Genomic DNA, 14,345 nt, shown 5'->3' with positions numbered 1-14,345 from the left:
TGGGGGGGAAGTCTCTCAGTAGGGGACCCTAATCCTCTTATCAAGGGGATGGGGAGGAGTAGGGGTGGGGAGAGGAGGGAGAGGGCGGAACGCTGTGTTCCCTTTCTGTCCATTCAGTGGTGCCAGAGGGAGGGACTAAAGCCCTGGGCCTTCCCGGGGAGACCCTGTTTCTGGGAAGTTATAAGATTGGCCAGCCTTTGCCTAAAGGGGTGGGACAAAGACCGGGCAAGCTAAGTCTTTAGGGCAACACTGAAGTGGGGTCCCTCTAGATTGGTCATGGAAGTTTCTATCCATTGGTTCAAAGAAGGGCTGTGGTGAAAGTTTAGCAAATAGTTCAGGTTCCTTCCTCCTCCCAGAACTGAAATTTCTAGCAGCTCCACAGCAACTTGGATAACACTCTCAAGTCCTTATGGGGTAGTTGGACCTGGAGAGATTCTTGTCACCAGGCCGACTTCCTCCCAGTAAGTATCCTTATCCTCAGGACCTCCCTGTGGCCCACAAGCACATGGAGAGCTAACAAATGGCCAGGAAGTCCCAGGAAGGACTAGAGCAGTTCATCTCAGTCGGGAGAGTTGAATCTCCAGAAACCTGCCAGGAGGAAGCTGAGTCTAGGTCAGACAGGAATGGGGGTATAGAGGTAATTCTCTAGGAGAACCATGGAGGAAAGTTTACCCCCTTCCTCTTCTATTTGACTTTTCCCGCACTGAAGATTTGGGGTGAAGCAGGGTGGCTCACAGACTGTTGCTGTTTGTATTCTCAGGGGGTGTCATGATGCCAGAGATCTGGCCTGGCTTCTCTGGGATGTCTTTGGGATGGATGGGAGACATATTCCAGAGTTGTGGCTTCTCCAGGGCCATCATGCAGTTCATATACAGCTGCCCAGGCTGTACGGTGCACCATTCGAGACTGCTACATAAGCTTCACAGGGCAGAGGTCTTTGCCTGTTTTGTCTATGGATGGACCCCCAGTGTCTAGAGCAGTGCCTGGCACATCGTTAGTGCTTAATAAAAATTTGGTGAATGGATATGAATTTCCTCTGGAGTTGGGTGGCACAAAGGCCTGGGTTTTCTTGAGTGGAACAGGGAGCTGGGAAGCCAGGCCTTGTCAACCCCATGTATTGTTTTTTGAGTATTCAGGTCATGTAGAACCACTCATATACCTTCTAGAATGGGAGCAGTCTCCCACTCTACTCTACCTCCCACTGGGAGGTAGCAGTGGTGGGGGTGGAGTCCAGGCTGCCCAGCCTCCACTATTTTTGACACTCCATTAAAATTGCTCCCACTGGGTCAGATTCACTGCTTGGAGCTTAATCCCGTTCCCAGCGAAACGCTGTCTTAAGGAGTCATTCAGCCTCCTCCCTCCCCCTTCCTCTTCCTAAGAAATAGAATCCAGATCCCTCTAGTTTCTATTTCAAACCCCTCCAGCAGGGCACCTCAGATGACCTCACTTCTCTGGCCTCTTCCTTCAGAGGTCTCTCCCACAGCCAGGCTCTGCCCTGCTGGCCATCCTATGGCCTCTCTCGGCCTCCCTGGGCACCTCAGGACTTGGGACATGTTCTCCTCCAGCAAGGTCATGGCTAAGAGCATGCCCTCTGAAATCTAGCTCCCTGGGTTCCAATCCCGGTCCGACCACCCTGGGCATGTCACATAGCCTTTCCTCATCTGTAAAGTGGGCATGTTAATAACAACACTCCGCTCAGTAACAAACACTACCGAACGTGCATGAAGCAGTTACTGTGTGCTGGGTGCTCTTCTAAGCACTGTGCTTACACTGGTGTATTCAGTCCTCATGAAACCCGAAGAAGAAGGTACTATCATCATCATGGAAGCACAGAGAAATTAAGTAACTTACCCAAAGCTGCACGGCTAGCAAGTGGTAAAGCAGTGATACAAAGCTAGGAAGTCATGCCAGGTCTCATACAGTTTTTAGACAGATTGAAGGTGCTGGGGCACCTGGGTGGCTCAGTCCGTGAAGCACCCAACTCTTGATTTCGTCTCAGTCATAATCTCATGGTTTGTGAATTTGAGCCCCGCATCAGGCTCTGCACTGACAATGCAGAGCCTGCTTGGAATTCTCTCTCTCCCTCTCTCTTTCTCAAAATAAATAAACTTAGAGGTGCCTGGGTGGCTCAGACAGTTAAGCGTCCGACTTCGGCTCAGGTCATGATCTCACGGTTTGTGGGTTCGAGCCCCGCATCGGGCTCTGTGCTGACAGCTAGCTCAGAGCCTGGAGCCTGCTTCAGATTCTGTGTCTTCTCTCTCTGACCCTCCCCTGCTCACACTGTCTCTCTCTCTTTCCCAGAAATAAATAAAACATTAAAAATAAATAAATAAATAAATAAATAAACTAAAAAAATAAAAAGAAGGATTGAACGTGCTTATTGGCAGTGCCTGATTCAGAGAAAACCATAGCAAGTGTTAGCCACTGCTACCCGGTATTATTATTACCTCCCTTCCCAGCTCCTAGAAATCTATTCAGTCCCAGAAGGCTGCCCTGTTTATCCAAGCAGGGTCTCCAGAGACCCTCGAACTCCCGAGCCTCCTCTGGCCTACAGCAGCACGGAGCCGCCCGAGTCCTGACAACATAGCTAACACCATCTGCCCCTGAACTTGGTCTGTGTTTTCTAGTCAATTGTCTGCACGTCCTCTCTCCACGGATGGCTGGGACATCAGGCTTAGCTTAGTCCACAAGTCCCCAGAGGGCAGGGAACATGGCGGTGTGAACACAGCATGAAATGACACAGGTTTGGGATGAAAGAGAAGCCAGTGACATCCTGGGGCTTGCTCACACTGAGGGTATGTCAGTAGGACTATGGCTCGCCGACCCCATTTCCTTCCCCACCATTTGGCAGAGGTTAAGGGAGAATGAGTCGAACTTGAACAGTGCGCAACTGACACGGAGAGTAGGCTGGGAGCAGGAAGGCAAGGGAGTAACACTGGGAGAGCATGGCTTTTTGACAGGCCTGGATTCAAATCCTGGCACAGGCCCCTGGCTCTGCGTCCTCAGATGAGTTATTTCATGTAACCTCTCTGGGGTGGAATTTCCACATCTATAACACAGAACAATAGTACCACCTACAAAGGGCTGAGTAAGGTGCTTATTAAGGACTTTCCGTGTGCTCTACACATAGCGGGTGCTCAATAAATGGTAGGCATTGTTACCATTTGGTCATTTTAGTGTTCAGGACATTGGAAGTCAGGGGTCCTCACTTCATTCACCTGCTAACTAACCAGGCAGTCTTGAACAAGTCTGTTTCCTTCTGAACTTCATCTCTCTCCACTGAAAATGAGGCCATATCTGGGTGATATATAAAGTTCATTGGAGCTCTGACTTCCTGTGTTCTTTGATTCCAAGTCATTTGTAGCCTGGGGTACTTGGATTTGGCCTGAAGCTCCCAGAAGAGCCTAGGGGGCCTGCACCCAGAACAAATTTCTCTCCCAGAGTACAGTGACCAGACCTCTCTCCCCTGCCGTGGTGGAGGGCACACCAGGTTTGCAAGTTTTCTCAGAAGGGGACTCTCTCTCCATTCCCAAATCCACATGAAAACATGATAAACTTAATTATGGCTTAAAGATGGAGTCAGCTCAACAAGGGAGAGGAAAGAAGCAGAAAAGCAAAACAACCCCAGCATGAGGCCCTCCTCATGCTGCCCCTCCTACTCTATATATATCGACGCTTGTGTGAGAAGCAAGGCTGGGAGGAGGCTCTGGCTTGTTCCCCAATGACACATGCTATGATGAGAGAAGATCCCTTCATTATGTGTCCACTTAGTGCTCATTCAAATGTGCCACAAAGTGGAAGTAATTAAGGAATCTGTGTCAACCTTGGGGCAACCTTTCCTGGTCCTCCTGCACACTGCCTCACACGTGTGGGCACACAGAAATGTCAGCACTGGCTTCCCTTGGCTTTCCAAATTAAGATCTGATGGTGGCCTATGCAGTACTTTTGTGCTGAGTGTTAGCAGATGGCCCTGACCAGCACAGCCAGGCGAACCAGGAGCGGGTTAGGGCGCACACACCCACGTCCACGGGCTAGGCCATAGGGAGGCCAACCCCAATACCGCTGTTGGGTACCAAGTCATCATGGGAAAGTCTCTTCCTGTTCTCCAGAGCTTATTCCACCTCGTTTGGATTCTATTCCCAGGAAGAGTAAGTAAGAAAGTAGTACAAGGCTAAGAAAGGTCTTACTCTTCCTGCTCCCCTCAAGGCTTCTGTCCCCGCCATGCCTGGATCCTAGACAGGACCATATTGGGAAGAGAGCAGAGAAAGGCTGCTCGCTCCTCCTCAGCCCACAAGAAATAGGCCCGTAGAGGGTAAACAATTCCACGACCACTGACTTTGGATTCCTTCCTCACTCACTCAATTCACCATTTCACCAACACCGATCAGCAGGCCCTGTGCTACGTCATGGGGAACAATATGAGTTCATAAATAAGAAGGCAGGATATCTGGGCTACAAGAGAAAGCAGACCTGCCCCTTGTCATCTGCAAGTCAATACAGGAATCACATGATCGATAACTGTGAAATAACTGTGCTGGGTTCTGTGAATGACCCGATATAGGATATGGTACTCTATTCTGCAAGGCACCCAAGTATCCTACAAATGGTGGGGGGGGGGGTGGCATAACCCCAGTGTCCTCATGCTTCAGGGCCTCATCAGGGCAGAACTGACTGGGCTGTCCTATCAACTCCTACAAAGGCAGGTCACTGGGTCACTGGGGATGCCAACAGATTCTGTGGGTCAGGCCCACTAGAATGAATCCCTAGACCATGAACTCCTTGAAAACAGGTCAAAGTCTTATTCATCTTTATATATATATATGTGTGTGTGTGTGTGTGTGTATATATATATATATATATATATATATACACGTATATGCCATTTTTAGTTTTTTATTTATTAAGGAAAATAGGCTCCATGCCCAATGTGGGGCTTGAACTCATGATCCCAAGACCAAGATTCACATGCTCTACCTACTGAACCAGCCAGATGCCCCTTATTCATCTTTTGCCTTCAGGTTGAGCACAGTGTTGGGCACAAGACAGACACTCACTGATGGTTTGTTGATTGAATAAAAGGAGAAATGAATGAATGAGTCACCACATGCTCTAAGTGAAGTTCAAGGGGAGCAGGGCATAAAAAGGAAGCCTTCTATTGTCTCTCTTCTCAATCTCTTTTTTCTTCAAGAAAGAGACTTGAGTACAGACTACCCTACAGAGCACAGGCAGACCCCAAATCTTTCCCTCCATCCAACCCTTCCAAGAGCTTGGTGTATCCTTGGCCAAGATGGGTCACCATGATGGCCAGCTAGTGCCAGAGCAGAGGCAGTGCAGTGAACCTTGTCCCTCTACTCAAGGAGCCTTGGATGAGGCAAGGGTTTCTTGTCACCTCCGGAGGCTCACTGGCACCCCACCCCACAGAGGAACCCAACCTGGGATCTATCAGCACGTTCAGATCTAGCTGGTGAGGATGGTCTTCTGGCTGACAAGCCTGGGGAACTCCTGAAGCCAGTCTGTAGCAGACGCTAAAAGTAAAAGTCCTCTCACCAACTCATCAGATATTAATTAGGATCGAGTGCCTGGTTAGGTGGAGATCATTAGCCTCCAACAATGTGGCATACACATAAGGAAGCCATTACACTAACAAAACTGCAAATGTAAAAATAGAGCTCCACATAGTTTCCTGGTTACCACATTCTAATTCTGATGGTTTTTCAGTGCCAGTGAAATTGGTTTCCTTTGTCCCCTGCCATGGCCTGGCTCCTCTGAGTGTGTACTTGTTGCAGGAGGCAATGGCTTACTTTCTAGATGCCCAGTCTTTACCCCCATAAACCCCTACAAGTCTTGCCATAGAGTGCATGTTGCAGCCCTGTTTTCAGGGTCACAATGGTCCCAAGACCACAGTTGGGGCCCAGGCCGGCAGAAGCCTCAAAAGGGCCAGCCCCCAGCCAAGAGGAACAGCCAACCACCTTCCTACAGGGGACAAAGGCAGAAATGGTGTGTCCAATGACATCAGGGCAGGCGGCCCCAGCTTTGCCCACCAGAGCAAAACACCGAGACGGAGCTAAGACAAACTCTCTGGGCAATCTCAGGTTTGTCAAAAGCAAGTTCATTCTCCTCCTGGGGCAACCAAAGGATAGGCAGAGCCGGAGCCTGGCAGGGTGGAGTCTTGCATATCTCTCTCGTGCGCACCACAGTCATCCTCTAGGGATTTCTTAAATGTTGCAAGAAACTCAACACACACACCCAAATGCTGCCAAGAGTTTAAATTCTGACCAGTGTAATTCCTGACCTATGGCACACAGGCACTCACCCAGCCGTTCATTCAGAGACACCTGCTGAGCACCCGCTGTGTGCCAGAGGCCAGAGTGGGGATGCACCTGGGGGCAAGCAGTGTGTCGGCTCCTACAGAATATCCCTGTATTCGAGTTTCAGGGGTCTTCTTGGTAGGTCTCACATTCTGGCTCCTGAGGTTCCATGACCAGTACCACATACCTCGGGTGAAATGCTGTGACAATAGGGTGCCACAGGAAAGGTGACACGTGTGGGAGCGGCCTGTGAAAAGTGGCCCTGGGAGGGGAAGCCGTCGTCAGGCAGCTAGCCAAATGGCTCTGGACACCATCGCTGGCTCCCAGGGCACCTTCACTGTTCATCTGGGCTTTGCCTGGAACCTGGCTCTGGATTCTCAATCTCCCAGCTTATCACTTTTTTGTCATGCCCTCGGTGACTCCCGAGATTGGCCCCTGGATAAACGGGGCACCCACTGGCTGCTTTCTAAGCCTGACTCTGAGGTGCTCCTTGATTTGATGGACCAACCCTGGGTTGAGTCAAGCATGGCTAAACCTCAAAGTGCAATTCACAGGTTGATGTCTCGTTGTTAAGAGAGGGACCTGAGTAGCAAAGTCACTTCCTCCACATGGGCAGTGGGGAGACTTCTAGTCCAGTGGCCTCCCCACTCCCAAGAGGAAGTCTTTCCCCAAGGTCACTTACCTGTGCAGAAGAAGCTCTCCTCAGTCCCACCAGGGGGGCCAGAGTAGCCATCAAGGGTCCAGCTAGCCTGGGGGAGGGGGCCAGGTTCCTGGTCTGTCTGAAGCCTGTGGGACAGAGAACGGATGGTCACTCATAGCAGAGGTTGTCCTGGCCTTGAAGTATCTCCGAGGAGCTAAGGAAATCCCCTTGGAGCTCGGTTCTCCCCTTCTGCTGTGCTCTGCACCCCTGTGGGGTGGACCCTCCCCGGCAGGCACGCACCCATGTGTGTACTCCAGCACACAGTAGGCCTTGGGCAAACGTAGGCCAGTGGTAGGGGCTCTGGAGGGAACTCCAGAGGGCACAGGGATGCCTGATGCCAGTCAGCCTTTGGTGTTCCACCCATTCCCAGGAACACAAATCACCCACAGGGCAGGGGAAACCCATAGCAACTCCAGCCCTTGGGTCCTTCGTCCTGCTGCCATCCCTGCCCTCAGGCCATGCCTGTGTCACAACCATGTTCACACACGGAGGGAAGAGTTCCCTCTGAAGCTAAGGTCACTGACTCCTTATGAGAGCATAGGGGGCACACAGGCCTCCTTCGGCTTGCTCACAGTCCAGGCAGTGAGGAGGTCAGGGAAGAAGGAGGGGTAGGCTCAGCCGAGGTCACAACGACTCCCAGGAGAAGTCCATGCTGGGCCCGTGTGGCAGCAGGAAGGAAGGGTGAGGTCTCCGGGCACCAGCTCCCAAGTGCACACAGACTTCTGAGCACAACCCCAACCGTACAATCGCTCCCAGGAACAAAGGCTGTGGGAGCTTTTATTATAGGCAATTACCCCGGGCTCTCAGAGCTGGCCCGCCCACCCGTCCGCCCGCTGTCTCCAGCTAAATGGACCCTTTGGCAGCTTGGCAGGAGGGGGAGGGAAGAGCTGTACAGGCGGGAGGGGAAGTTGATGGCTGGTCCTGGGGACAGAGGCTGGGCCAGGGGACCCTGTGAGTCTTCAGTGCGACTGAGATTTTGTCTTCCTCTTTCTAGTTTTTCCTTTTTTCAACCCAGATGGCTGGAACTCTGGGCTCATCTCTGTTGTTACTTCGTTGTGTAATGCAGAGCAAATCTCTTCTCCTCTTTGGGTCCCACTTCCATCATGGGACAGAAGAGATGAACTCCAAGACCCACATCGGTCTGACAGTCCAGGGTTGAGTGAGGTGTTTGCTGCTCCTGGATGGCTCTTTCTAAGCCATGCAGGCAGTGTTGAGCTCTTGCGTGTTTTGCAGGCCCCTGAGCTGGGTGCTTGCAATAGAGCTTGGTGGGGGGTACTCTGAGAAAGCAGGAGACCTCATCTTGCCTGGGGACTGCTCAGTATGATGGGGTCATTCACCATGTACTACTGTCAATTCAATGTCAGCCTGATGTTTGAGTATTATGGGGACAAAGGAAACCTGGAGTTGGTTGGTTTCCTGGAAGAAATGAGTATAGATCTGGGTTTTTAAAGGAATGCAACACACTGGTGAGAAAGTAATAGGACATTCTACTGGGGAAAGGGAATTCCAAACAATGTATATATGTTTCACTGAATAGCATTATACATATAAGAGCTGAGCATTGCCTGACCCAGAGCAGGTAGGCAAAAACTAGCGTTGGAAACACAAATAGTTTGGGCCACTGGGGTGGCTCAGTAGGTTGAGCGTCCGACTTTGGCTCAGGTCATGATCTCACGGTTCACGAGTTTGAGTTCTGCATCGGATTCTGTGCTGACAGCTCCGAGCCTGGGGCCTGCTTCAGATTCTGTGTCTCCCCTTTCTCTCTGCCCTCTCGCACTCACTCTCTCTCTCCCTCTCTCAAATAAGTAAACATTAAAAAAAAAAAAAGAAATACAAATAGTTTGCTCTCGTGCTTGTTAGTGCCGTAATTAAGCTGCAAGAGTGAGTGAGTGTGCAACTGGCCCCAGAACACTGAAGAAGTCAGCCTCTATCGCTCTAACCTCAGTTGATTTTACACTTTCCTCTCTGCCTACCTCTCCCACCCCAATCTCATCCCAGGAACCCCATGTCTCTTCTCACTTTCCAGCCTGAATGGGCAGTTTCATCTATGCTAGAAGTTGGTTAGAGGTTGAACCAGAGAGAAGAAAACCAATAACCCTATCCTGACACCATTGACTGTATCCTCCTAACTGAAATCTGACCAAAGGCCAGCCTGAGGAGGGAAGAAGACAACAGTCAGAAAAAGAAAACAGCTGGCAGTTGGAAAAAGGCAGCAATTGGGTGGTGAAACTGTAGGGGGCTCTTTTCCAGGAGAGCAGAGGAGAAGGAGGTTGAAGACCTGAGGGAACCACAAATATGAGCCCAAAGGATCTGGAGAGCAGACTGAGAGGCATTTATGCCTTTTCTGGGTCCAGCGAGCAGGGGCAACCAGAGGGAGGCTGTGACAGGTCAGAGAAGAGGCGGGAGGTACACCTCATTGGGAAGGACCCCACTCAAACCCTAGGAAAGAGATAGTAATGGGCAAAGAATAAGAGGGTTGATGGATTTGTGCCCTGGAGAAGCAGGTCAGGCAGGACAGGCTGGAGATGGGGCAGGAAGGAAGATAACCTCTGCTTCTGTGATCAGCTGGAGCTTTGCAGAAGGCCAAGCTGCCAGGGTGTGGGCAGGAGATTTCCACGAAAACAGGAGATCTGTGTGACTTCTAGGGAGCAGAGGGCACCCCCTTGGCTATGAAACTTGCAAAGGTAGCCCCAGCCTGGCTCCAGGCTGCAGGGCGTACGGGGCTCCCACCAGCTGCCCCGCAGCACATAGGGGTGCCTTCATCCTAATCCTTCCTTGCCCGAACCATGACCCTCCCTGCACCCCTGATCCAGGGCCTGAAATAAGCAGGGTGTAGGAGGGAGCATGGTAAAGAACCACGCCCTCCCTGGGGCGGGTACAACACATTTCCATTTCTCTTTCAAATGCAAACATGCAATAAATGTTTGGATATGTGCTGCCAACGCAAGTATAACATGCAAGAAAATGTTGCACTGAAATGTTCCAAGGTAGAAGTTCTGACCCCTTTGAAAAATGTCAGAATCTAAATCTGCCAGGGGACTTGTAGGGTAGGTAATGTAAAATCTTAAACAATTTAATGCCTAGACACTTTTCCCAAAGATTGAATTCAAAATGAAGGAAATCAGGTAGGGGAAGAAAGTCAAAGAGTCACGAGGGAAACACTGTACTAATTGGGAAAAGGCCATTCGGAGGAAGGTCTGCCCTGCATTTGTGTTTCCTTGAGTTCTTGCATCAGCGGGAGAATCTTCATGAAGGTCACAAGGGACAGACATGAGGAGCTCCTCAGGAAAAGCAGCACAGGTGCGCTGTGTGGGCAGCCCTTCAGGCAGAAGAGATGCTCGAGAGGCAAGGATCACCCAGGTAAAAACGTCCTTTGATCCTGCAGTCAGCTAGAATGCCTGTCATGACGGGAAGCTCACTGCCTTAAAAGTAATTTGTAAACCTCTTCAGTGGCTGGAACGTTCTTCCTACTCCCCTTCCAATCTGTCTCAAACTGACTTCCAACCACCACGACACTGACTTAGTGCTTTGGAGCTGTACCAAGTGAATCTAAGTCATCTTATGACATGACAGCTCTTCAAATATTTGAGAACAGCTCTCAGAGCCTCTCTCTAAGCCTTCCTTTTCCAAAGTAAACTGCCTCGGTTCCTTTTAGCAATCTTCTCATGCCTTTTTCAGATCCTGCACCAACCTGTCTGTCTTTCTCGAAATGTGTTTTTGTGCATCAGTGTCCTTTTAAAATGTGGTGTCCCAAACTGAGTGATACTGTACAAGAGGCCTGACCACATGGTTAACGGAGTAGGAATATTGGCTTCCTTGTGCTGGACACTGGACACTTACTGCTGAGGTGTGAGAGTGCCCGGAACGTTTCAGAGACCAAGTCCAACTGTTGGCTCCTAACAGAAGTTAAAGCTCCTTGGGTTCCCCACACCCCCCCCTCCAGACACACTGTCGCCACAGAGACTCCCTGTGTCCCAGAAATGGTGTACAAATTTTTCTAAACCCCAAATGGAAGTGGGTTTCTCCTCACACTAGTACAGAGAGAAAACCCAGGAGGTCAGGTTAGCCAGGGAAGGACTGAATTTACATTTGAGTCTCTCTAATCCATGTGACACTTAGTAATTAAAATTTGGTTTTCTTAATGTGGCCATTTTAGTAAAGTATTTTTATGAAAACAGCATATGTACTAAGGGCACCTGGGTGGCTCTGTTGGTTAAGCCACCAACTCTTGGTTTCAACTCAGGTCATGATCTCACAGTCATGGGTTTGAGCCCTGCATCAGGCTCTGTGCTGACAGTGTGGAACCTGCTTGGGATTCTGTCTCTCTGCCCTTCCCCCACTCTCTCTCTCTCTCTCTCTCTCTCTCTCAAAATAAACATTTTTTTAAAAAAAGGAACAAAAAAAGCATATGTACTTGATGGACGTGTTATCCTATGCACTCAACTCACCACGTCTGAAGAAAACTAGAGACTAGTTTGTTGACCATGTTGTTATGAATGGTGGCTGGGTCACCACCCAAGGTGGTAACCCCTGTCTGACCATTTAGGAAACAATACTGATTGTCCTTGGTAGGCCAGCCACAAGGTAAACAGTTACGCATAAAGAAATATGGTAAGTGGAGAGAAAGAGTGAATGACAGACAGACAGATACAGACTACTAAGGACTTTAAGCGCCATGGACTGAAGGCACCACGCCCATGACAATGCAGTTAGTCTAACTCTCAGTGGTGGCAAATGTCCCAGATGAGTTGGATGATACTGACCTACCTACCTGCACCTCTAGCTGCTTAAGCTTCTATAACACCTTAATCTACTGTCTCAGAGCCCAGGGGAAATGGACATTTTGGGGGTACTCTCTCATGACCCTGTTTGTTATGGAGTCCCCAGAGTTGAATCCTCTGGCAAAAACCAGATCTTAGATCCTGGTCCACCTTTTACGTCCCCAATCCTGTCTCGGCTCTCCCAACTCCTTACCTCACTTCTTCTTCTATACTCCAGGCCTCCCCCACTCCCAGGTCTCCACCAGCTACTCATCACCTAGACCTTCTCCCCTCTGGACTTGCCACTGGGTCCCAGCTCCATGCCTCCCTCCCTTCCTCCCCACCTGCCCCCAACCCCAGCTCACCTGTACTGGAAGGGGGCTACTGTAGCTGTGACTGGCTGACTCTGCTGATGGACCGAGGTGAAGCTGATAGCCCCTGGGGTGGGAGAGGGGCGCTTGCTCTGCACAGGGCTGCACACCGGGGAAGAGGCCCCTGACACTGCCCCGGCATCAGGCTCCAAAGACTTCGAGACCCCTGAACTTTTGTAGTTTGTATCTCTTTGATCCTTTCCTGGGTAGTTAGGAGGTTTTCGGCCTTCAGGAGCCCCTGGTATTTGAGTTTCTCCACGAGAGCTCATTTGGGGTGGGCTCCTGCCCCGGGACTGGCGGACCGGAATCCCTTCCTGAGCCACCTTCTTCTTTCCCTGGGTGCCTTGTGCCTCCCCGATTCTTCTGGACCCAGCCCGGTTGGAGAGGGCAGCTTTTGGGGTTGCCCTGGGGCTGCTCCATGGGGAGCTGGAAAGGCCTTCACTACCCTCAGCTGACTCTCTCCCTGCCCCAGAAGCCTTGGGGGAGCCTCTCCCCCGCGAGGTCTTAGGAGAGGAGCTTCTGGAAGGGCCTCCTGCTCGCCCCAGTCTCGGGGAGGCTGAACGCTGGGGGCTCAGGGCCAGGCCGGCCTGGCGTGGCCGCAGCTGGGGAGAGGCACCCGGTGTATGAATCCTGGTCTGAGAAGCAGCTCGAGGCACCGGGATGGAGGAGGCATAGTGGGGCCGGCTGGCCGAGTTCACATTGGCTGTCCCATTCATGGTTGGCAAGGTGGCAATGAGGACTACAGTCCTGCAGAGAGAGGAGAGAAAAGAAGATGATTAGGCACCATCTCGAGCTTCTGTCCCTGAGGGTATAAAGATGATGATGGGGTCAGGGGAGGAGGTATCAGTGTTCAGGCTGGACACTGGAATCCCTGGCTTCACATTCTGACTCGGTCAGTGCCTGCCTGCCTGACTTCGGACAAACCCCTTTACCTCTCTTTGAAATGCTGCTGTGAGGCTCCTATGCAGACACATAGGTGAAAGTTCTTTGTGAACTATAGTGCTCTGTACAAACGGAGTTAATTTTACTTTCCCTGCCTCTGTTGTCCTCTACTGATAGGGAATAGACTCTCCTTCTCACAGCCCCACCCTCTCAGACCTTTTCTTGTAGCCTGAGTCTAGAATGCCTTTGCCACAGTAAGCCAACACCCTTGTGCCGTCAGCCTTTTCTCTGCATGTTTCTTCCACTTACCACTTTACCTGACAAAAGTGCCCAGGATACCTATGCAGTGGAGTGTAATCTTCCAGGTCCCACTAAGCCCAAAGGCAGAGCAGCCAATCCCAATCCCCACAAATACATAAACTTGTAAACCTTCTCCGACCTCAGGCTCCTGCCACCTGCCTCATACAATTCACTAGTCCTCATTGACACCATCTCCCCTGGTCCCTCTACACCATCCCCACCCCCTCAGTCACTGGAGATTTGGGCACTGGACTCATAAGCTTCCTTTCTAGCCCATTCCCAATACACTTTCCAACCCAGCAAAAGTAGCCTCTGCCAGCTCGGGCCTCTAGTCTCACAGACTAATGTCCCGCCATTAGATACAGGCAGATCCCTCTAGGTACACCCCTGGCCCAGCGCTTAATCCCTTCCCTCCCAGACTCTGATCCATTAATTATCGCTTCCCTCTCCCATATCCTCAACTTCTCCTCCTCTACCAGCTTCTCCTTCCTGCCATGTTAATTAATGAATTAATTGCTCTATTAATCACTTTCACTTCCAAGGTAATTTGAAGCCATTTACAAAGACACAATCAATCAATTTCAGATAGGTGAAAGAGTTAAGTGTAGGAAATGTAAAAAATGAAACCATAAAAGTATTTGCAGAGCACACACATAAATGTTTCCATAATTTTGTTGTGGGAAAGGTCTTTAGAAGCCCCATGTCAGAGGCAGAAATTATAAGGGAAAACACCAATAGAATTGAGGACCTACGAATGAAAATCTCTGTATGAACATCAAAGCCCTTTCAAAAGGTTCAAGCCATCAATAAACCATAAAGATACCTGCAATATATATGGGGAACAAGGAGTTAATACCTTTAAGTACAGGGAATTCTACCAAATCAATAACAGAAAGCAAATATCCCACAGAATAAAGAGCAAAAGACTTGAACAAGGAATTCACAAAATGATAGATACGATTGGCCAAAACCCAACAAAAAGAAAAGGCCTCCTTAAAATCAAAGAGATGCACATTAAATGTTG

The 14,345-nt window shown here is 50.2% G+C and overlaps 1 protein-coding gene across 4 annotated transcripts in view; it reads right to left on the bottom strand.

The window, feature by feature from the left end:
- NAV1 (neuron navigator 1) overlaps positions 1 to 14,345 on the bottom strand; it is a 257,134-nt gene that overhangs the window by 171,520 nt on the left and 71,269 nt on the right. For all 4 annotated transcript variants that reach the window (XM_039227484.1, XM_039227485.1, XM_039227486.1 and 1 more), the window contains exons 2-3: positions 12,134 to 12,886; positions 6,991 to 7,094 (exon numbers count right to left, since the gene is read on the bottom strand). In XM_039227484.1, the coding sequence (XP_039083415.1) occupies positions 6,991 to 7,094; positions 12,134 to 12,855 (826 nt within the window). In that variant the 5' untranslated portion in view covers positions 12,856 to 12,886. The remainder of the gene's footprint in view (positions 1 to 6,990; positions 7,095 to 12,133; positions 12,887 to 14,345) is intronic.

The sequence above is a fragment of the Hyaena hyaena genome, unplaced genomic scaffold, assembly GCF_003009895.1.
Source record: "Hyaena hyaena isolate Hyena2069 unplaced genomic scaffold, ASM300989v1 scaffold_28, whole genome shotgun sequence".
NCBI classification, from domain to species: domain Eukaryota; kingdom Metazoa; phylum Chordata; class Mammalia; order Carnivora; family Hyaenidae; genus Hyaena; species Hyaena hyaena.
Note: the sequence above shows the minus strand (reverse complement) of the source record. Positions and strands in the feature narration are given on the sequence as shown.